The sequence below is a fragment of the Pristis pectinata genome, chromosome 1, assembly GCF_009764475.1.
Source record: "Pristis pectinata isolate sPriPec2 chromosome 1, sPriPec2.1.pri, whole genome shotgun sequence".
NCBI lineage: Eukaryota > Metazoa > Chordata > Chondrichthyes > Rhinopristiformes > Pristidae > Pristis > Pristis pectinata.
Genome location: NC_067405.1, coordinates 35,157,659 through 35,182,367, shown reverse-complemented (window position 1 = coordinate 35,182,367; position 24,709 = coordinate 35,157,659). Strand labels below are relative to the sequence as shown.

Below are 24,709 nucleotides of genomic sequence, written 5' to 3'. Positions count from 1 at the left end.
AATTTCATAAGGCAGCAAAAGATGTGAAAAGCAAAATGTTTGACTAACATATTAAACATTTTACAGAATTTTAAATAAAATTTGGAACATATATTAGATAAATTTAGGAGCGGGAGCTATCACTGGTAGATGTTTTAGAAGAAAAAGCGTTCACTATATTCTGAAATATTTGAAATACACGTACATTATTTAAAATTGCTGAATTGTTAAGCAATAATGATTTTATGCATTTTAAAAACTCACACCTCATACAGTGAAATATAACACTTTCAAAACATTTTACGATGAGATCAACTCAAACGTTTCTTTTGATTGTTTTCTGGGTATTATTCTGCAGCTGGTTGAAAACCAGCATATCTGTGAAAAAGCAGGAAATCGCTGAAAGCATCTTCAGGATTTCTCTGTTTAACTCCATCTGTCGTGAAGGTCCTGTCAATTTCATGTTTTAATGATAGCAAAGGCTGATGGATTTTTCATCAATACAATTGTAAAATATATGCCAGTTTAAAAAAAACACATTGAAAGCACTGCAGGGGCCACTTTTTATAAATTGTTTACCAAAAAAAAGGCCTGTCAGTAATTCCACTTCTCCATAGTCATTCAACACGAAAACAAGCCCTATGGCCAACCAAAGTCCCTGCAACCATGAAGCGACACTAATCCTACACTAATTCCATTTTATTCTCCCCGAATCCCTTAAACTCTCCTGAGATTCTACCACTCACCTACACACTAGGGGCAATTTACAGAGGCTAATGAACCTGCATGTCGTTGGGACATACAAGGATACCAGAACACCCTGAAGAAACTGGGACACCTGGAGAAAACCTGCATGGTCACAGGGAGAACGTGCAAATGCCACACAGACAGCACCAGAGGTCAAGATTGAACCCAGATCGCTGGATCTGTGAGACAGCAGCTCCACTAGCAGTATCATTGTGCTGCACATGTAGCTCACAAAGTGAAATAATGTTTGTAACAAAGGTACAAGGCAAAACATATTATTTTCTCTATGAAGTCAGCAGATAAGAAGTATACTGAGCCAGACTGGGGGTGAAGGAACAAGAGTTCATTTGATTTGGATGACCTGACAAAAATGTTTGTATCGTGAACAGGAAATCCCAAAAATATATTTCAAATCCAGTGTTTTTATACATAACAAGCCATCTGCTTACCTGGCATTTAATTCCTGCTTGACTACAAGCACAAAGTTCAGGATCACAATATATTCGACAATCACAGCCACAATCTTCCCTGGATACTCGAATTGCACGGAGCTCATGTTTTTCTTCTCCATCAATCTTTTTAACACCAGAAGCCCGTAACAAAGCCCTTCTCTTTTTAGTTGGCAATGGTTGTAGGAAGAAATAGTCATCTACTTCGGTGTTGTCTAAATCAATGTCATCATCAGAAATGTCATCTAATGTGAGTGTATTGGCCTCTTCAGATTCCACTGTTCCATTTTTTGTTAGCTGCAATGAAAAAGGTGATTTGATTTAATGACATCTAACCAATCCTTGTTAAGTAAAACTTCACTTGGGATAGGTTTTGAAGTTAAGTGAATCATATAAACTTAAGCAACATCTATTCAATGCATGAAATTTCTAAAGTAGTGCATTTTTATGGGTCATCATGTAAAGGCTATCAGTTGAAACGGTAAAACCACAACCATCATCATGAGAATCAAAGCAAAACACTGGGATGAGTGGAATGTTAAATGAAAACAGAAAGTGGCGGAAATATACAACAGGCTAGCCAGCATCTTTAGAAAGAGAAGCCAACTTAATGTTTTGGGTCTAGCATGGAGATATCACAAAGAAGGAAGATTGCTAAAGCTTTAAGAGGGCACAATGTATATTTACTGGGCTGCTGCTTAATTGAGGAAACGAAACAAATGAAAAGCAAAATCTAACTGGGTTTTATGATAGAAATTTTTAAAAATTATTCAGGGACTGGATAGGGTAGATAGGAGAAGACTACTTTCAAGATTGGGTGTGTGAATGAAGAAGAATATGTGAATTGATTGAATCATTATGATTAGAAATCTATCTGCTCAATTGGAAGATAAATGTTAACATGGACCATTTCTCTCATGAGGTCTACTGTCTCTGTGTTTGGGCTGAATGGCCTGTTTGTGTTGTTACATCTGTAAGTTTTCATTATGTGATAACTTGTTAATAATTAAGAACTCATCTTACCACAATACATCATTGCTTAGAAATGAATAAGTGGCTTGGCAAATACTTCTCTTGAAGACTATTCTGCTGCCTCCATGTGTTAAATGTACATTAACATGAGTAACACAGGTACATCTTTAATATCATCGTCAATCTCAAGAAATCAGCATCCTATGAGTTCTGGGAACACTATCCATGGTCAGAAAGTGCTGGAATGATGTATGAATCAACATGACATGCCTTTTAATAGGAGTGAAGACATTTTTGGAATACTCTACAGCAGGAAATACAAACAATGCTTTTCAAAGCTGTAAGAAATTAGGTTTAATTATAAGCACATTTCATATCTTGCACTTGGTTCTATCAGTGTGTGGTCTCTTGCTTCAGAATGACAATGTCACTGACCTCACCCTGCGGTTAATTCTGTAGAACTCTTGATGATTTGGTTCACCAGTAATTATCTGGGAAGGGAGGAGGGAACTAGTAAAAATAAATCATTTTTGCTTTGATAATTATCTTCCCAATACTTTTCATTTAACGAAAGGTGCACAGGTTTTGCCAACAATGAGAAGAATGCATCAACAGATTATACTTTTGACTTGGTATTGGTCTCAAAGCAAAGTTTTAATGTAATATACCATAGCAAAGAGCTTTTTAAAATATGTCAAATAAAATAAACCATATTTATAGATCAGACTAATGACATAACAATCAGCAATTAGTTGCTTTTGGAACTGCAATGATTTAAAACTGTGGTTACTACTTTGAACCTTGTATCTGCCCAATGCTTATCAAAAGCATCATGGTTGTAGAATGTTACAAAAGCAGAATGTTCATAGATTCCAAGTCTCAGTTATTTGGGATTTTTACTTTACCTTAAATCACTTGAAGGTAGCAAGGTGTACATCGGCCAGGGCACAGAAGAGCAGGATGTTGAGGAAAGGAGAGTGGATGGGGTAAATTTTAGATAATGAGGTGCCCAGATTGGGAGAATAGGAAAAATCTATTTCCTTCAGTAGAGAGGAGGCACAAATATAAAATATTAAAGAATTAGAGGAGAGTTGAGGAAATATGCTTTCACCCAAAGAGTAACAAGTTTCTAGAACTCACTCCCCAAAAGGCAATGGAGGCAGAAACCGTCGTCACGTTTTAAAATGTGAGCATTTGATTTGCAAATACAATCAGAGCTCAAAAGTGGGATTTGGACTCAGTAGCTCTTTTATATGGACAGTGCAGAAACAATGTAATCAAAATCACAATTTCTGGATTCCTGACCAGTTCCATAACTACCAGGCTACCAAACTCACCTGGGTGTTGATTTGTCTTTAATTATCAATAGTATTTAATTTTAATTATGTTTGCTGCTGAATTGAGAATCCTGTGCATTCCCTTAAATGCACAATATACAGGTGCTTGGACTTCATACATTGCTTGTGAAATTCAGTATCAATGGAAATGTGCAGCTGCTATGATAGCATTGGACATAAAAGCAAAATGAATGCATTAACAATGAACCATCCTACAATGCATATATATAATCCTGTTGACTGCTGATACAGAAAGAGGCTCAACAGGCCATTATCCAATTAAGGATATATTCAGGTTGGAAATTGTTAGGGACAAAGGAGAAGCAGAAACAAGTAGACAGAGTGGCAACATCTACATTGAGACGTTAACATCATGATGGCAAAAACCATCGGACCATCCAGAATTGCATTCATTTCATGTTTTCAGTTCAGAGTTCCTTTTATAAACATTGTTCAGAGGTCATTATCTGTTGATGATCAGGAAATGGGGTGGATGAATATCAAATTGAATTCTAAGAGATGTAAATGCAGATTACAGCTTTTTTTTGTGATTTTGTTTTTAGATTGAAAAGTGCCAAGTTTGCAAATGAAGGGTAGCATCAATATTTGACATCGACACTGGTGCTAGCATCAACAAAAAGAAATCATACTGGTGGAATGAGGGGTGAATGCAATGGAGGAGGTGCATTTAGACAGTAGGGTTATCAATATTATGCTTCAAAAATAAGGAACAGAATGAGAGTGGGGCTCGATGTGGGTGGGACTTTTTTCTTGCCTCATCTGAAAGGATTCTGGCAGCACCCAGCTGTTTCCAATGGGTGAATTTTTCTGAAACAAGTTACAAACTCTTCCTAATGTCAGCGGTGAACTGGTGGTGCTCCCTGCTTACTGTCAAATCCTAATTATTAGTTCAGGTAATTCTGGGTCAAATTCTGCCTCTGGACTGGAGCTGGATAAGTGAGAAATTAAGCATGTTTTCAGTTGGAGAGAGGGGTGTGGTGTAGAGTACAGAAGGAATGTCTGAGATAAGGTGCAGAGCAAAGTTGTTAAGATAACCATTACTTTTTTTTTAAAAAAAAGAGACAAAAGGGGAAAGTGATACAAATTGAAACAGGAAGGTACAACTATATCTGTGGAAAGAGAGAGAATTTGTTAAATTCAATATTAAGTCCTGAGGACCGCAATGTGCCCAGGCAGAAGATGATTATTGTTCTTCGTGTTTACATTAGGCATTGTTGGAACTGCATAGAAAGTAGAAGCCAGAAGTCAAAAGTAGGAGTGAGACTGAGAATTAAAGTAACAGGTTCAAGTTCTTGGTTGTCTTTGTGGACTGAGGAGTTCTGCAAAGCAGTTATCCAATCTATATTTAGTTTCTTCGATATCCCTGGGATTGTCTGCCCCTGGCAGAAGCTGGAGTATTAGAAGTATTTAAAGTGGAGATGGATAAATATTTGATAGATCGAGGAATAGAGGGTTATGGAGAAGCGGAGTTGAGGCCAGCATAAATGAACGATAATCATATTAAATGGCAGGGCGACCTTCCAGTCTTTGGGAACTTCAGCAGTGTCTAACGATGAAGTAAATATCTCCGCAAGGGCCTTCACAATTTCTCCTCTGGCTTCCCACTAAGTCCAAGGATGCACTCGGTCAGGCTCTGGGGATTTCTCCACCTTAATGCACTGTAAGGCTGCAAATTCCTCCTCCCTGGTAATATGAATGTCCTCCAAAATATCTCTACTTGTTTCCCTTATCTCTTGAGCAACCACGATTTTCTCCTCAGTAAACACCAAGGAGAAATATTCGTTAAAAATCCCACCCATCTCCTGTGGCTTGAGACATAGGAGGCCCTGCTGGTCTCTAAGGGGACCTAATCTCTCCTGACCCACCCTTTTACTCTTAATATAGCTGTAGAACCTCTTGGGATTTTCCTTAACCTTACCTGCCAGATCAATCTCATACCCTCTCTTTACTTTCTTGATTTCCCTCTTAATTCTTAATCTTCTTATAGTCGTCAAGAGATTCACTTGTCCCTGACCTCCTGAACCCAATATATGCTTCCTCCTTTTTCTTAACCAGAACCTCTATATATCTCGTCAGCCAAGGTTCCCCAAACTTGCCAGGTTTACCCTTCACCCTAACAGAACATGCTGCTCCTGGACTCCTGATATCACACTCTTAAAAGCCTCCCACTCACTATTTGTTCCTTTCCCTTCAAACAGGCTCACCCAATCGACCTCTGTAAATCCTGCCTAATTCCCTCCCAAATTAGCCCTGCCCTAGTGGACCTGTCCTATCCTTTTCCATCACTATCTTAAAACTAACAGAATTATGGTCACTAAAGCCAAAGTGGTCCCCAACTGCCAGGGAGAAAGGAGGGAATGGAGAAAGAGCTGAAGGAGGCAACATAAACAGAACTAAAACGAGGATGTCGGAAGGTGGATCATCAGAAGTATTTAAAGTAAAGGTGGATAATGCATGTATGCAGTGAAAAGGCAGGCATAGTTTGGCCCCATGTGAATTTCCAGAGCTATACCTTTGACTTGGAGAAAGCGAAAGAAATTGAAGAAGATCTTCCTTGAGCTTTTACCTACATCTCAAATAACAGAAACAAAATAAAAGGAGACCCTTCCACCATTTACAATGCACTAATCAGATGATGGAATACTCTCTGCTGGTCTGCCTGGATGAAAGCAGCCCACTTGATTGGCACTCCATTCATCACTCTAAACATCCACTTTCTCTGTAATTGGCACACAGTGGCTGTAGTACACACCATCTACAAAAATACACTGCAGTTACTCAGGCTACTTCGACAGCACTTCCCAAACCTGTGAGGTCCACCACCAAAAACAGCAAGGGCAGAAGGCTGCTTGGGAACACTTCCAAGTTACAGATTCCTTCCAAGTTGCACACCATCCTTAGAAATGTATCACTGCCCTTATATGTCCACTCCTGGAACTCCTTACCCAACAGCTTAGTGGGAATACGTTCAGGGAAAGGTGGCCCACCGCTACCTTCAAAGGTAATTAGGATGGACATCAAGTTCTCTCCTTGCCAGCAATGCAAAGATACCAAAAAATGATTAAATAAAAATACACCAGTTGAGGGGCTGCAGTCAATGTGCGCACTATGATGCTGATCCAAGGATGTACCTAAAGAAGTGTAATCAAGTTGTCTCCTCAACTGGTTACTGCTCTGATCAACCAAGTGAGACAAAGCTGGTTGCAGATCAGTGTTGTTTGAGATTGGTAACAGGACTTTTGATTAAATCAAGGTGTATTGGTTGTTCTGTTAATGTAGATTTGGGTCCATGAATTGCACGTTAAGTTTAAAAATTCTGCAAAATGTAAGAGGAGACCACTCCAATATTCACTTGCAAATAATCCTTCATGGTTTTAAACATGCGATCTCCACAAACTATACGACTTCACCACCACTACATATATTTCAAATAGGGATATATAATGACATTCTGATAATCCGGCACCTTTGGGGCTTTGGTCTGGACATTGTTCCGATTAGTATCCAAACATACTTTTATTTCACTTTTGTAACATGTTGCGCACACAGTGGTATAATAAATTTTCCAGTGAACCTGGTGAGTTTAAAAGTGAGAAACAGACGAGTACTCCAGATCTCTGGCTCTGGCTGAACACAAGGTTTACTTTCATTCATTAGCCAGGGCTCCAAATGAGCTAGATGCTGGACCATCAGGATTTCTGAACAACCAGATGCCATATTATTTGAGTTTTAATGTATAAAGAAGTCATCATACCTTCAGTTTTAATGAATTCAGCTTTTCCTCCTTCAGATGCTCTTTCAGCATCTCCCCATGGAGTCTCTCTTGTTCCAGTGCAAATTCCCCAAGTGTGTATTGTCGTACACACTTGTGTCGGTTGGACATACCCAGTGTGCTGCCCCCCTGGCTGGGAACACTGGTGAAGCCCTGTCTCCGTGTGAAGTAATACACAGTCACATAGTCAAAGCGAACATTCTTTGTCCTCATCCGCTTCTCCCTTTTCAGAATAGATGATGCTGGAAGTGTACAAAGGTAAATTAGTTCAGACACTATTTTCCACTCATTAACCACAATTGATGAAAGAAGTATTTGTTTTGAAAACCTGAGACAAGTTGTGGGCAAAGTTTAACATTATTAAATTGGCAGCACATACTCTTAGGGGATTATCTAAAACTGTGGTAAATGCTATATATATGTTTGCGACTTAGTGGATGAAATGGACTATCTGTTGTACTTTTAGTCCAGGAGGGTAATTGGCCATATCATTTCCACAGTGTCCTCAGTCTACAGAGGAGAAAAAAAATCAGTCAGCACTCCACTTACTTGATGTAGAGTATCCCAGTGTTCCTAGCCAAGGGGATAGCACATTATCTATGCCTAACTTACACATGTATTGTTTTACAAGAATCATGAATAGATAGGACCAGACACAACTAGAATTCACTACTTACAAGCTGGTACAGTCTGTTGATACGTAATGAAAAATAGCTGCTTCTATTAGGCCCTGGAGACTGATTACATTTGGGAAGTATCCAAAAAATAAGAGTTCAGGGAAGTTGAAAATATCCATTTTAAGGATAAGGATGCTTAGTGATCCTCTAGTGGGTCAAATGTATAATAAATTTCTCAAAAATGTATCAACATTCCCATCAACAATTTTGTCAACAGAAACTGGTTACAATGGCTATTAGTGTTTATACATTCCTATATATTTGAAGGGAAGGTACTCATACAAAGTAATGTTGACTGTGGAAGAGTAGATACAGCATTAGCTTTCCGTTGGCTGAAATTCTGTGCACTTTTATTATTCTGTGCTATTGTGCTTGCATCTATTCATGGTGCAAGGCTTTTATTTTGCAAAAAAGATGCAAGTATGCATTAAGCACAGTTCATGATACCTTTGAATTTTGTCTTTTTTAAAACTTTATACACCTTTTATGAGATGGCAGAAAAGAAAGTTCCATGAATGCAGGAGCATTTATGTAGGTAGCTTTGGAAAGATTTTATGTTTATAGTTACTCCTATAATTTTTGGTTAAACTTATAAAATACTTGGGGTGCAGTGCATGATTACTTTTTGAGATATAAACCTTCATCATATTAACACAAGATTGGTCCAATAGTTCATACATAAGCCCAGGAATTCTACAACTTTAATACCTGCATTTCTGCCTCTTTGTATTCAACAAAATCTACTGGAAATGTGACCAGAATTTAGATGCAAGTGCAACTATATATTTCGATAAGCTTAATTTACTTGAGTGCAGTTTCGAATGATTTAAAGTTATCAGCTTAGAAATTCACCTGTACTTTGCCAGTTTTAAATCAGCATTAACTGTCACCCTAGCACCATTTTAAAAAGCTCTAATGAAGAGAATTGTAAAGTTCATTAAGGGCACTTTCAGAAATAGCAGGGGTTGGTGGCTGAATTTTCCATGTTAATAGTACCTTTCCTCATAGCTTTTAATCTCAGCAAGTATTGAAATATCCTTTAAAGGGTCACACCATAATACAACCAGCACACTTTCATCTACTGAGGAGTTTTGACAAGGTATGTGTACATGGATAGGAAAGGTTTAGCAGGATCTAGACCAAACGCAGGCAAATAAGAAAAGTTCAGGTAGGCATCTTGGTCAGCATGGACATTGGACCAAAAGGTCCATTTCCATGCTATATAACTATGATCCTATGAGCATATTGTACCAACGCAATAAAGCCACAATGAACCATCACCCGTTAAAACTAATGGGCCAGAATGTCTAACCGGCAAAAAGGAGTTACTGTTGTAACTGTCATTACTTACCATTGTTTCATGTCAGAAGGTAAGCAGATTTTTAGAGTCCCTCACCAGTCACAGAATAGCTAACCTTCCCACTGTTGACTCACAGGTGGAGTCGATCTTTCACCACACCCTGGAACTGAATTTCCCAGCCTTCGTTTCAGCAGGTAGCCTCCTCTTCCAGCGACTCGGGGTCCACTGGCATTCTCAGCACACCGACACCACTGAATGAGGAAAGGCCTCTAACTGAGTGAGATTCCAAAAAGGAATGATCTTTGGCTCAGTCTGAGCCTGAAGGGTGAAAGGGGGTGGAAAGAGTGTAAAAAGCCTTGATGCCAAAAAAAAGTTCCAATGCTGTCTCAGTTTGATAACATCTAATCAAGACTACTGTAAAAATCCTAGAGATTCGACAAGTATATTAAGTACAAAAGGGTATCTCGGAGAAGAATAGGTCCTCTTAAGGGTCAATGTGGTCGTCTATGTGTGGAGCCACAGGAGATGGGTGAGGTGTTAAGTGAATAGTTCTCATTCGTATTTACCCTGGAAAAGGTTATGGAAGCTAAGGAATTAAGGGAGATGAGTAGTGATATATTGGAAGATATTCACATTACATGAGAGGAGGTTCTGGCAGTCTTAAACCACATAAAGGTGGATAAATCCCTGTGACCTGATCAAGTGTATCTTAGGACATTGTGGGAATTTAGGGAATAAATAGCAGGAACCCTGCCAGAAATATTTGCATCATTGTTAGCCACGGATGAGGTACCGGAATACTGGAGGATGATTAATATTGTGCCATTCTCTAAGAAGGGCTACGAGAACAAGTCAGAGATCTACAGGCTGGTGAGCCTAACATAAGTGGGGGGAAAGTTACTGGAGGGGATCTGAGGGACAGAATCTACCAGCATTTGGGAAGGCAAGTACCGATAAGGGATAGTCAGAATGTGTATGGGAAAACGTGTCTCACAAATCTAATTGAGTTTTTTTGAAGAGATAACAAAGAAGATTGCTACATGGATTTCAGCAAAGCCTTTGAAGGTGCATTATTATCTGCCTGTTGTAAGAAAGCATGAAAACAGACATTCTCCTAGTTTTTGCATCGACAACAAAAAATTTCAACAAAAAAAGTGGTTTGGATACTTTACATTGGATTTTAAAATCAGCTGCTACTACTGACCCCGAAATAACTTGTTGATTTGTTAAATCTGTCAGGTGGGGCTTTGGGCAAACCCAGCTGTCATCTTTAGCCAAGTGAGCAGTTATATTTTCTTGTAATTTGCCAACCAGATTCAATCCCAGGTTTTTTTCATATATTCATGTGGGCATCATGGGCTGAGCCAGCATTTAATTGTCCAGATGACCAAATTTTCCTCTTCTTGTTAAAACTGTACTGTAGGTTTAATTTGATTGATGTGGCTGCACACCAATTACTTAAATATATGAAGAATACTCTGCTTCATGTAAGGTTGATAACTGCATGCCAGCATCAATCTATCAATTTATCTCAAATCCTGTAATATATCCAATCATTCAAACATATTCTGAGGTTCATAAAATTAGTTGATGTACTTTCCAACAGCTCTCCTGTACAGTATTCAAAATTATAGTACTTGTGAAATAATATAGTGAAAAAATATCAGGTTTTTATATGTTCTATTATGATAATCTGTTACTTCATCATTTAAGACCAGTGTTGAATTTCTTAAGGTATGAACCATAGCTATCACATTGGGTTACTTTTTGCTTTTGCAATTTTGCTGAAAAATAAAAAGTGGAAAAAAGATATTTATTCATTCTGAACAATTTGTCTCTTTCTCCATTATGTATGTATTGAAGAAATGGAAGTAGAAATCTTTACAGAGGCATAAAAATATCTTTAAAACAAGGAGGAGACCTCAAGAACTAACATCTGGCAAGCATGAATTCTGGCTGACCTCCAAAACGTAAGCACTTTCTAATATTGCCTCAGCCATACAAAAAAAAGGAACATGCCAAAAGCTTGGTTAAAACAAGTGTAACACATCTGCTTACTTAGAAAAAGACTAGCTGACAGACATCAAAGATAATACTTCAAATGTGCTCCACGGTTACAAATTTTACAGGGATTTTGTAAATCCTGAGCTAAATTAATGTGAATTCAAAAGTGACTTTTCCTGATGCTGTTAGTGGGATAACTTTAACTAACTGACTGATGATTTTTCTAAAGAGAATTGAGTTAGTGATTTGACAATTGTACCTCATCACCCATGTATTACTTGTTGAAAAATCATTTCACTCTCCCTCCTCCCATGGATATTCCAGCAAAGAGCCACAATCTCATTACCAAGGAAAGCACAAGTACAAATATCAGGTGGTGCTATTATCAGAATTCCTGGTTAAGAATCCAACATTAATGTGGGCTTTATAGTTTCCCAATGTAATCCACACATTATTGTGGGTCTACAAAATCTTTCAATTACTGTATTGGTAGTCATTTGAAAAAAATAGGTTTATATCAGTTTTTAAGTGATTACTCCAGACTTGAAAGACAATGGAAAACACAAAACACTTCTACCACAAAACACGTAAAGGTGCATGCTGGCCAGCACATTAGTTTATATGTGGGATGTAGCTCATGTTTTTACAACAACTTCCTGTTCTTGTGTCTTTTATTTAAGGTTGGTTATATGCCAGCTGTGACTAAGTAACCTGCTGTCAGACCTCGGCCAATATCCATGAGAACCAACTGTTCAGAACTGCATGATAAAAGGCTTCAGGAATGCTCAAATTCAGCGTCTCGCCACAGAGGCACTGGAACTATAATGGTGTGAGAAACTGGAGATTTTATACGTCCATTTCACACTGACAGACAGCATTTACAAAAAAAAACAAATGAAGCAATCTGTTAGAAAGGTATTATTTTGCTTCTTAACAATGGGTTTAATTTCCCTTCTGGACCAGCAGTATGGCAGGGAACTGCGGTAAATTAGCAACTATTCTTAAAATGGTGATCATCATAGAACAAGTAAATTGCTAAGCAGGACATGAACTGAGAGGTGTTTGAATATTTTTGATACTGATGGCTAATTCATCTGAGCTTTTATGTTTCATGCATATTTCTAAGGAATTAATTATTAGCAATGCAGCAATGACAGATGGGCTCGTGAAAATATACTGAAGCATTCAAAAACTTCATTTTTGTACCAATATCCGCAATCACATCAATTATGGAAGCATAAAGGGCTTTTAGTCTTTCATAAAAATATCTGGTACTTCATCTAAATCAATTTTCTTAAATAACTACAAGATGTGCAAGCTAAAATTCAAACCTTTCCAATAATCAACACAAAATCTAGATTTACAGTTTTAATATTAGACAGACAAGGCCTGTGTTAGAGAACTTTTTAAAAGTCAATTGAAAACCCTCACATAACATTTAAAACAAAACTCTTACTTTTCTTACCAACTCCCACTTATATTTGTCCACTTACAGGATACGGATATTTCTGGGGAAGCTAATGTTTATTTCCTGTCCTTAAATGTAGATCTGAAGATTGAGGTGATCACCTTCTTGAACTGCCACAGTCTTTATGGTGAAGGTACTGCTTTAATGCTGTTTAGTAGGGAGTTCAAATGATGATGAAAGAATGGGAATGTATTTCTAAATCAAGGTGGTTTGTGACTTGGAAAGAAACCGAGAAGGCATTCCCACCTAGACATGTCCTCATGAAGTCCTACTGAAACAGGTCAGTTGTTTCATTCACGTGAAACCAGAGTAAATGAACAATGTGTGGTCTTAAACATTTTGGACAGCTCATTTGTGACTGGAGGAAGAGGCAAAGTGGTAGGGGTGGGCAGTGAGCATGAGCTTGGAACAACCGCAGCACTTCTGTAGGAAAAATTATGGAAACATTCTAAACCTTTAGTCAGCAACCTCCATTGGTGCCTTTAAGGATCATCTGTCAAATGTCTCAGGACCTTTGACCAATAATTGGTCGATTTTATGTGGGATGCTCAAACCAGTTAAGACCAAATTCTGCACGCTTCTGGTGCTGATCACTTATTTCGGGGACATACGACAGCCATAGTACTGAGAGTGGGGGTGAGGCAGGGAACAGAAGTCTCCACTCAAAAGCAAGAGACTAAACAAAGATAATTGCACTAAAACAAAATAACTAGAACTGAAAATACACCAAGAAAGATTTAAGCGGAATGAAAAGTGAAATAAAATTATCTTAAGTTGAAAGAACTATTAAAAATGAAAAAGGTGAAAAATTTTCTTTTAATACTGTTTAATAAACCAAACATAGGTGACTGGAGCATCCACTCAGCACTATGCTATGAGCACAGAATGCTGATAACATATGCTCCTATTTCATAATTTAATATGCACTATACTACCATTAAATCATCATCCGATATCTACACATAAATGTATTTTATTTAAGAATATTGTACCAGGAATGAATAAAAATGTAATTTCATGCAAATATATTGATTGATATAAGTATTTGTATCCCTCAAAAGAAAATCTTAATTCAGTGAACTTTATTAATTTAGCAATGCTATTATTAAAAAGAATACTGAGTGAATATGACCTCAGTTACACCCATTATCTAAACCTTATGTCTCATTGGCCAGTAAGTTAATTTTTAGGGTAAAATTTCATCTGCTCTCAAATGAATATTTACAGATTTGGTCGAATATATGCCTTTAGTTTAATTTCAAGGCCTAGATAGCCAGGATGAAGGGTGCAGAAATGTTACATCATTACAATTGTTTTAATTTGGTATGGTAACTTTAATTAGTCTTAATACATGGCTAAAAAAATGCGTAAATGATACAATACCTAATTGCACAAGGGTCTGGCAAGGATTAACCAGGGCCATATGAGAGCCGTTTTCTAATGTGTACAAAATATAATTCAACATTTGCATATGTAACGTGAATCCCTATTGCTTGACTACTTATAGAAACTGCACTAAAAGCAAAGTCACACAAAAAGGGCAATCTTTAAAATGTGATCACTAGCTATGAATGTAACTGAAGTATCAGTTCCCAAACAGTGAGTTTGCTTTTCAGTGGGTGATGGATGGGAAAAGGCGCCACACATCTCATATGGCTGATGTTACGTTGTGCCAGTGGAGGTGGACATTCAGGGCATAATTGTTGTGGTCATATCAACCACCCACCTGTGCACCCTCTAATCCCAAAGAGAGCAGGACATGCCAGTGAGATAAAGAAAATGGGAGCTACCAATGATGAACAGGATTTGAGATGGGCACAAATTGTAATGGCTTCAATATTCCCAGTATTTCTGTACAGGAAACCTCTGCTTATCCATCACAGGATGATAAAGAAGCAGTTTTATAGTCCAGGATAATGGAGAGTGGTGATGAGCTAGAGCTGATTACTGTCAGCCTATGTGTGGAAACTAGTGCTGTGATTTCACATGATGTCAGTGAGGGGTGGCATATGGCAGAGAAATTTGGGATCCATAAATAAAGAAAACATTTAGTTAGCTTTGCCATCCCTCAGCTAATGTCAGAGGACTCAAGAGATTTGTATGGAATCAAACTATAATGATTGAGTACAATTATGTTTGTCTGTCTTGGTAGTAGAGTCACAGGTTTGGGACGTGATATTAGTGTAACTGCGGTGCATTTTATAGACTGTACACTCCACTGGCATAAAAAGTGAAAAGTAATGGTTTTGGATAGGCAGCTTTGTCCTGGATGGTGTTGATTTTCCTGACTGTTGTTGGACTTGGATGCATTCAGGTAAGTGAGAGTACTGCATCACACTCTTGACTTCTGCTTCACAGATGATGGAAAGATCTTGGGGTGTCTGGAAATGAGTAACCTGCTGCAGGATGCCCAGTCTCTGGCTTGTTCTAGGAAATTCAGTATGTGTGTTGCTGGTCCGTTTTGAAACTCTGGTCAACGTTGACCCATAAGATATTGATAGAAAGAGATTTGGTGATGGTAATGTGCTTGAATGTTAAGAGCAGGTAATTAGACTTTTTCTTGTTGGAGATGGTCATTGCCTGGTACTAGTGTGATATAAATGTTACTTGTCACTTATAAGCCCATAATTAATTACTATCTAGGTCATGCTCTGTTTAAGTGTGAATTGCTTCATTTTCCACAGAGCTGCAAATGGAAGTGAACATCGGTTAATCATTATGGAATATTCCCACTTTTGTCCTTAAGTTGGAAGGAAGTTCACTGGCAGAGCAGAAAGCAGCAGGAAAGTGAAGTGAATTCAACTCTTTCAGAAATCCCAGAACACTCAGGTATGAAAATGATAGCTTGAGCTTTGCACTAAGAAAATGGTATTGCTATCAGCTCTCAGTGCTATTAAGGAGCAAGTCAAACTGGAACTTCCAACATCTGCACAATTACTGAAGTACACACAGAAGGATGTAAATTGATGATATTTACCCACAGATATTTACTAAATACATCAGAGTTTGGCTTGTCCATTTCATTGGAAGTGAAACATTAATAGCATGCTAGTTTTTAATAACAACCTCTCATGTAAAATAAAAATAGAAACATCCAGCAAGTTAGACAACATCTGGAGAATGAGAAATAAAATTAAAGTTTCAAGATGAAGACCTTTCAACAAGTCCAGGCAGCATTTGTAGATTGTTTCCAGTGTTTTGTGTTTTTATTTCAGATTTTTAGCATTTGCAGCTTTATAATTGTCATTTCTCATCTAAAGATCATTGTCAAAGTATAGAGTCTCATTTCTTCAAGTTTTAAGTACTGTTGGTGATTTCAAACATTGAAAAAAAATATTATTTCTTTCCTGTCTTCCTTTGTGTTATGCCTTGGCTCTCTTTCTTGATTTCATCTTTCTTTTCTCTGTATTTCACTTTGGCCAGTGGATCTTGCATTTAATCAAATATTTTAACTGACACTTCCTAGTTTATGCTCTGCGTGGCTTAGTTAGAATCCTTACCCATTATGTGATGTTTGCTTTTTTCACACAGTTTCTGGATTCCCTGTGAAGTATGCCATGCCGCTTCAGGTATCTAATAACTGCTTTCCAGTGCAAAGGCCTACAGACAGTCTGATGAACCACTGAAAGTCAAATGAACCACAAATGCTGCTTGTTCATCATTGACTACAAATTCTGGAATATTAATTATTGGCTCATGGGATGCAAAGGACACTGGCAGTTTTGACATGGAACATTTAAAAATATACTTACGAGTAAAATGGCTGGAAGTGGATGGGTTGACACTGTCACCACTCTCGGCACTCTCGCTCCCAGAGACTTCATCATCTGACTCCCTTACAGAAGAGCATGGTGAGGTTCCTTCAACATCTTCAAACTTGCGCTTCAAAATTCCGCTCATGGTGCTTTTAAGTTATTTACAGCAACTGTAACAAATTGCATAGTAAGTTGAATAATATCTCGTTTTGAATTAAATAAGACAAAATATCACAACCCATCACAGATAATAACTGCAATGTGCGAACTGCTATCTACAGCAATAAAAGCAATTAATACTGCACCAACCTATAAATAACCTAGCCAAGATTGTCTTCAAAATAATAGATTTGCTTTGGTGCCATCTATTTTTCAGATGTGTAAATGAGGCAATCGTATGGTAGTATAAGGTAGCACTTAACTTAATCTGTTATTCTAGTTTCAGATTCCACAATCAGCAAGATCAAAAACAGTTAAATATACAGATCAGTAGTATGATTGTACAAGCTACACATCCACTTGATTCCCTGTGCAGAAAATTACAGCTCTTTAAAATTAGTGTTTTTTTTCTATGCACTCCTAGGAATGGCATTGTTTTGGGGGTTTAAAAGTATGTTGTGTTGATACATGAAAGAGGATTAATATTTGCAATTCCTAAAAGTGTGGGTTTCGTTTAATTATTCACACTTAACTTGATCCCACGTCTGGTCAGTAAGTGAATATTATGAACACATATTATTCATACAGGGTGTTGCAAATGGAAAAGTACCAAGTCGTGCAAAAAATTAAATGAATATTTCTGCAGCTATTCTTTTGATTTTAACTTACTATTCAACCAACAGCCATTCCAGACCTCAGTAAGATAGTTAAAATGCTAATGTGCTTCTAAGTTGCAAAATAAAATGAAAATTAATCCAAACTTTATTGGAAGCAAGTATATGGATTAAATGCTTAGTTTAAGCCCTCAGACGTCTTTTATTGTTTGCAATCACATAAATCCACAGGTGGCATCTTTGGAATGTTCTGAATGTGCAGCAATTTCAGAAATTAACTTCCATTGACCAAACCTGCTACTTGAACAACTTGTTGAAGTATGTGGATAATAACTTGATTATTTGAGCTATTTCAGGATATACTTCCACTACAATGGGAATGTATTTTTAAATTTTCTCCTTCAACCATGGTACAACATCCAACCTGTATTACAACAAATTTAATGCATGCAATTGATTATTAGGAATAATAAGGAGAACATAATCGTTTGCATTTCTTCACAGATTTTAACAAGCATGCTCAATGCTATTCCACATGCTGTGGGATATTTTTAACCAAATCTGTCCAACACCAAACTATTATGATGAAATCTGCTGCCTGCTTTAAAGCTAGTCTGATTTAAGAAATAACATAAATATATTTAACATATTAAATGAACTGCTGAAATGGTAAATTGTTAGGCTGTAAACAATAAGGGCTATATTAAATGAATCTCCATTAGTATAAACTGTATTTGAGCCAAGGTCTCAGAACTTAAGAATTTGAGTGCAAAAGTAACAATTAAATTGTCACGTATATACACAACTGGTGGCTTTGCTTTGTAACAATGCACTTTAGTCCACTTTGTGGATATTTTTCCACCCTTATTACTTTTTCATACATTTACCTAATTCTTCAATAATGAGAATGAATAACCCTAAAAATCAAATCTATGACAACAGATGTAGTCCCTGGACTTTGAGGAGTGCCTGAGGAGAAGAGGTACTTTATCTGTGATATACCATTTGGCCACAGGGGACTTGCAGTGTACTGACGCAGCCGACATCTTCAATTTTTGTTCCTTTGGTTTTTGTCACCAATCAACAATTATTTACTATTTCTGGGTGGAAAGGCTTCAGGCAATGGTGGAAGTTTAATTCTCGAATGAAAAGTGATCCTAAACTTTTTTTCATCTTTTAGTTGCCTCTTTTTTGCCAGCAGATATCAGGTTGTCCATTGTCCAGAGCAGATCCACTATGGATCTGGGCATATCATTAAAACAATTTTAAAAGTAATTTAATACTTCCTGCTGCTGTGTGGGTCACCCAGAGGTCAGGAAATCCAGCAATGAAAGGGAGGCAAGAGCTGCTGGCTCCAGTAAGAGACTGTTCCAGCTCCTCTCCAGACCTCTTCCCACGGTACCTCACGGATCCTTTAAACCTCTCTTTTCTGCAAAGCCACCTTCCTGCACACACTGTCACTCTGGACAATGCCCCCTGCATCATCATGGATAACCTGCCTCACCCTCCCTCATCGTGGAAAATCTGCCCAGCCTCCTCCACTATGGACAATCTCCTCCACCCTCTGCCAATATCAACAACTTGCTGTACTCAGCCTCAGCATGGAAAAGCTGCCCAACGACCTATCACCAAGGGCAAACTTCCCAACAATTCCTCACTGGCACTGTGGACAATTTTCCCTGCCATTACCATGGGTAACCTTCCTCACCGTCCCTTATCATGGGAAACCTACCCAGCCTCGACCACCATGGACAATCTTCTCCACCCTCTGCCACTACTGACAACCAGCCACACTCAGCCTCAGCATGGACAAACTGCCTCACCATTGTTCACCCACGGACAAACTGCCCAACAATCCTTCCCCATGGATAACATGACCATCTTGCAATTTTTATCTATTAATTTTTCAGGATCTGTGTCACTGACAAGACCAGCATTTATAGCCCATCCATAACTTCTCTGGAGAAGGTGGTGCTGAACCGCTGCCTTTCTTCTGGTGAAGGTATCCTCACTGTCTGTGAGGGAGGGAGCTGCAGGATTAATACCGAGCAATCATGAAAGACTGGTGATTTATTTCCAAGTCAGGATAATGTGCAACTTGCAGGGGAAGCTGTGGGTGGTGGCATTATTTCAGGCAACTGTCTTTGCCCTCCATCACTGAAATGACAGAGATCCCTGTTGAGGTCACACCCAGAGTCTGGTCTCCCTCCCTCAGGAAGGTTATACTTGTTTATTACTTGTCAAGTTAGCCAGTTCCAGTGTGGGAACTGGATTCAAAAACTTTGCTTAAATCACAATTTTCCTAATTTTGTTGAGTTATACAGTGATTAGGAACTCCCAAGAAGAGTCTTCCTTCCACCACAAGACCAGTTATAAACACACGGTGCAGCAATATAAAACAGTTGACAACTTGAGGTACAATATATCATTTTGAAATACAGCCATATATAACCCCATGGCCCACACAAAAGAACAGAGCATTCTACATTAAAATGTGATCAACCCTGGAAAATAACTCTTCAAAAATTGCCTCCCATGGATTCCCATAATGTTTTCATTCTAAGCCAATCAAATGGCAATTCCTTAAAAGAAAGGATAAACTTAAAAAGATGCAAGATACACAGTAAAGCTGGAGCCAGACACACATCAGCCAGAACAAACATGATTTTATGGGTTGCTTAAGCTTGGGTGAAGTGTGTCCATTCAAACTGCCCAAGTATAGTTCAGAAAAGCTACAGAATTATGCCACATATTGTTCAACCTTGCCCAGGACTAGGGTCTCACTACGGATTTGCCTGAAAAACTGCTGCAAAACTTAGGTGGTATGATGGAGCATGCGATCACAATAATAGGGGCAGGGACACAACTGCATTTAAACTGCATACAAGCTGTTTGAATGAACTCGGATCTGGACACTAATGCCTTGAAATTGAATCACACAGTTCTATTCAAAGTGCAGTTGAATTTCAATGCTTTTGCAAGTAAATTGTAAAAATCTGCAAGAATCACGTACTTCACAAAATCTGACCCAGCAAAGTCAGGCATGTTCGAACCTTTGCAGCATGACATGCAATGAGTGATGCTATCTGCAGTTCAAAGTTTGTTTTGAGGGTTGGCAGCTGAAACTGGATCACATTTCTCTGCTTTAGAACATTCATTCACTGCTTACAGTGATTGCAAAACAGGCGGTGAGGAGGAAGTATCATCCTAAACTCAACCGTTAGTGTTGCCATAAGCTCTGCACCATTTGAGGTCCATGCCTTGTTAACCTGATCTGATACTGGGACCATAGGAAATTAGTTGACCTTATGCTGGCTGGCAATGTGGAGGGAGACACTGTAACCACTAAAGATTGAATAGGCGGCACTGGGCTAGAGTTTTATTTGAGGGGAAGCAAGAATAATTCTGTTGGTTATACCTAATAAAAAATGAAACATTCCTGGTGTAGCGGTTGCTACCGCGGAATAAAACAAGACTCTACTCGGAGGATTGCCAAACAGAACTGGTTTATTTTCCCGCCTTGTGCAGGCCCTTTAAGGGAGAAAAACTCCCGCCCAAAAAAACCGGCAATGACGTAAGTCCTACGTCATCAGGACTTACACGCGCGCGGGTTCTCCCCGTCGCTCGGAAAGACGAGGCCCGCCGCCATCTTGGGCCTCGTCGCTCCGACGCCGCGCGACCCGACTGCCGAGCCGGTTCGCCCGACTAGACGGTGAGTCGCCACACAACCCCCCCCCAGAACCGGCGAGACAGTCCCCAAGGTCCGTGGGCTGTGCCAGCTGCCGCTTAGGGGGGCGGCCTCTGCGTCGTGGTGTGGCAACCTCGACAGGCTGTTGCAGATCCAAATGGGCCGGTTTGAGGCGGTCCGCCGTGAAAACCTGTTCCCTGCCTCCAATGTCCAAAATAAAAGTGGATCCGTTATTCCGTATGACTCGGAACGGTCCCTCATATGGTCGTTGCAATGGCGCCCGAGGTGTGCCCCTGCGAACGAAAACAAACTTACAGTCCCGTAGTTCCTTGGGCTGGCAGGATGGGGCTTGACCGTGCCATGAGGTGGGAATCGGGGCCAAGGCGCCAAGCTTCTCGCGCAGTCTTTGTAGAACTGCTGGGGGTTGTTCCCCTTGGTCCTGAAGGGCAGGTATGAAATCCCCGGGGACAACTAGTGGCGCCCCGTATACAAGCTCAGCTGACGAAGTGCGGAGGTCTTCTTTGGGGGCAGTGCGTATGCCGAGCAGGACCCAAGGCAGCTCGTCAACCCAGTTAGGACCCTTCAGGCGGGCCATCAAGGCCGATTTTAGATGGCGGTAAAAACGTTCCACCAACCCGTTTGATTGAGGATGGTAGGCCGTGGTGGTGTGCAGCTGCGTCCCTAGCAGGTTCGCTAATGCAGCCCAGAGACTGGAAGTGAATTGGGTGCCTCTGTCTGAAGTGATGTGGGCCGGAACGCCAAAACGTGAGACCCAAGTTGTGAGCAGTGCTCGGGCGCAGGAATCAGTTGTGATGTCAGTCAGGGGGGTTGCCTCAGGCCACCTCGTGAACCGGTCCACGATGGTAAGGAGGTACCGGGCTCCTCTTGAAACCGGCAGAGGGCCCACGAGGTCGACGTGTATGTGGTCGAACCTCCTACGGGTAGGCTCGAACTGCTGTGGTGGGACCTTGGTGTGTCGCTGGATTTTTGACGTCTGGCAGTGCAGACAAGTCCTGGCCCACTCACTGACCTGTTTGCGCAGGCCATGCCAGACAAACTTGCTGGCGACCAGTCAGACAGTAGATCTGATGGACGGGTGTGCCAACCCATGTACCGAGTCAAAAACGCGTCTCCGCCAGGCTGCAGGGACAATAGGGTGGGGCTGACCAGTCGCAACGTCGCAAAGTAGGGTCCGCTGACCTGGACCAACCAAGAAATCTCAGAGCTGCAGACCCGAGACTGCGGTTCTGTAGCTGGGCAGTTCGTCGTCGGCTTGCTGTGCGTCAGCCAGGGCCGTGTAGTCGACACCCAAGGATAGGTTGTGGATGGTTGGTCTGGAAAGTGCATCAGCAACAACATTATCCTTTCCGGAGACATGTTGGATGTCAGTTGTGAACTCGGAAATGTAGGATAAATGTCTCTGCTGACGAGCTGACCAGGGATCGGAGACTTTGGGGAAGGCAAAGGACAGAGGCTTATGATCGGTGAAAGCGGTGAAAGGCCTGCCTTCTAGAAAGTATCGGAAATGCCGGACCGCCAGATACAGCGCTAGAAGTTCCCGATCAAAAGCGCTGTACTTCAGTTCGGGCGGTCTAAGGTGTTTGCTGAAAAATGCCAAGGGTTGCCAGCGGCCTTCGAGTAGCTGTTCCAGTACCCCACCCACCGCGGTGTTGGACGCGTCTACCGTGAGGGCAGTCGGGACGTCAGTCCTAGGGTGTACCAGCATCGTGGCGTCTGCCAGGGCGTCTTTGGCCTTAACGAAAGCAGCCGCAGCCTCGTCGGTCCAGGTGATGTCCTTGCCCTTACCAGCCAGCAGCGAGAACAGAGGGCGCATGATACGGGCTGCTGCAGGGATGAACGATTGGTAAAAGTTGACCATCCCAAGGAATTCCTGTAGGCCTTTGACTGTGTCGGGGCGGGCAAAATGGCAGATAGCATCCACCTTGGCGGGTAGGGGTGTTGCCCCGTCGCTGGTGATTTTGTGGCCGAGGAAATCGATAGAGTCAAGTCCGAATTGGCACTTGGACGGGTTAATCGTGAGGCCGAAATTGCGGAGGCGGGAATACAGCTGGCGGAGGTGGGAAAGGTGTTCCTGGCGGTTACGGCTGGCGATCAGTATGTCGTCCAAGTAAATGAACACGAAGTCCAGGTCTCGGCCTACCGCGTCCATCAGCCGCTGGAAGGTCTGCGCGGCGTTCTTAAGGCCGAACGGCATCCGAAGGAATTCGAACAGGCCGAATGGGGTGATAATCGCAGTTTTGGGGACGTCATCCGGATGGACCGGGATTTGGTGGTATCCCCTAACGAGGTCCACTTTGGAAAAGATGCGGGCCCCGTGTAAGTTCGCTGCGAAGTCCTGGATGTGAGGGATGGGATAGCGGTCCGGGGTGGTGGCGTCATTCAGCCTGCGGTAGTCGCCGCAGGGCCTCCACCCTCCGGTGGCTTTGGGGACCATGTGCAGGGGGGAGGCCCAGGGGCTGTCTGACCTGCGAACAATCCCCAGCTCCTCCATGTGATGGAACTCTTCCTTTGCCAGGCGGAGCTTGTCTGGAGGTAATCGTTGTGCTCGGGCATGAAGGGGTGGCCCTGTGGTAATGATGTGGTGTCGTACCCCATGTGTGGGCCGAGAATTTGTAAACGAAGGTGCCAAAATCGATGGGAATTCGGCTAGGAGCTTGGCGAAATCGTCGCCAGAAAGGGTAATGGAGTCCAGGCGCGGGGCTGGTGGGCTGATTTCTCCTAGGGGATAGGTCCAGAGAGTGCTAGAGTGGACTAACCGCTTCCTTCGCAGGTCGACTAACAGGTTGTGGGCCCGAAGGAAATCGGCTCCTAGGAGTGGTCGGGCGACGGTGGCAAGGGTAAAGGTCCAGGTAAAACGGCTGCCGCCAAAGTGTAATTGAAGCGTACGGGTGCCGAAAGACCGTATCGTTGTACCGTTGGCGGCATTGAGTAGAGGACCTGGTGGCCTGTCACGAGTGTCGCGGCCTGTCGGGGGCAAAATACTGACCTCCGCTCCAGTATCAACGAGGAAATGCCGTCCAGATTTCTTGTCCTGAACGAAGAGGAGGCTCTGTCGGCGGCCAGCCGCCGTAGCCATCAGCGGCGGCTGGCCCTGGCGTTTCCCTGAAACTTGCAGGGTGGGCGGCATCGACGGGCCTCCGCACCCCACCTCTGATGGTAGAAGCACAGCTGGTCACCCGTGTCGTCGTCTGCGTTCCTGGGGCGTGGCTGCTCGGTTGCTGGGGCCGGGCGAGGCAGGCGTTGGGCTCGCGGCCTGGTGATTTGACTGACGGACGAACCGCTCCTCGCGCTTGGCCCTCCACAGGACATCTGCCCGGGCGGCCACCTCACGGGGGTTGCTGAAGTCGGCGTCGGCTAACAACAAGTGGATGTCATCGGGGAGCTGTTCGAGGAAGGCCTGTTCGAACATCAGGCATGGCTTGTGTCCCTCGGCCAATGCCAGCATCTCATTCATTAGGGCGGATGGGGATCTGTCCCCCAGGCCATCCAGATGAAGCAGGCGGGTGGCGCGCTCACGACGGGAGAGGCCGAAGGTCCGGATCAAAAGATCTTTGAAAGCCGGGTACTTATCTTCCTCCGGAGGCGACTGGATGAAGTCTCCAACCTGGGCGGCTGTCTCCTGGTCCAGAGAGCTAACCACATGGTAGTACTTCGTGGAGTCGGAGGTGATCTGCCGAAGGTGGAATTGCGCTTCGGCCTGGTCAAACCAGACGCTGGGCCGAAGTGTCCAAAAGGTGGGCAGCTTG

At 41.5% G+C, this 24,709-nt stretch overlaps 1 protein-coding gene across 4 annotated transcripts in view; it reads right to left on the bottom strand.

Annotated features, from left to right (window-relative positions):
• Nucleotides 1-24,709, bottom strand: part of csrnp3 (cysteine-serine-rich nuclear protein 3) — a 140,306-nt gene that overhangs the window by 6,008 nt on the left and 109,589 nt on the right. For all 4 annotated transcript variants that reach the window (XM_052027594.1, XM_052027576.1, XM_052027603.1 and 1 more), the window contains 3 exons: nucleotides 16,479-16,651; nucleotides 7,260-7,519; nucleotides 1,176-1,472 (listed from right to left, as the gene is read on the bottom strand). In XM_052027594.1, the coding sequence (XP_051883554.1) occupies nucleotides 1,176-1,472; nucleotides 7,260-7,519; nucleotides 16,479-16,626 (705 nt within the window). In that variant the 5' untranslated portion in view covers nucleotides 16,627-16,651. The remainder of the gene's footprint in view (nucleotides 1-1,175; nucleotides 1,473-7,259; nucleotides 7,520-16,478; nucleotides 16,652-24,709) is intronic.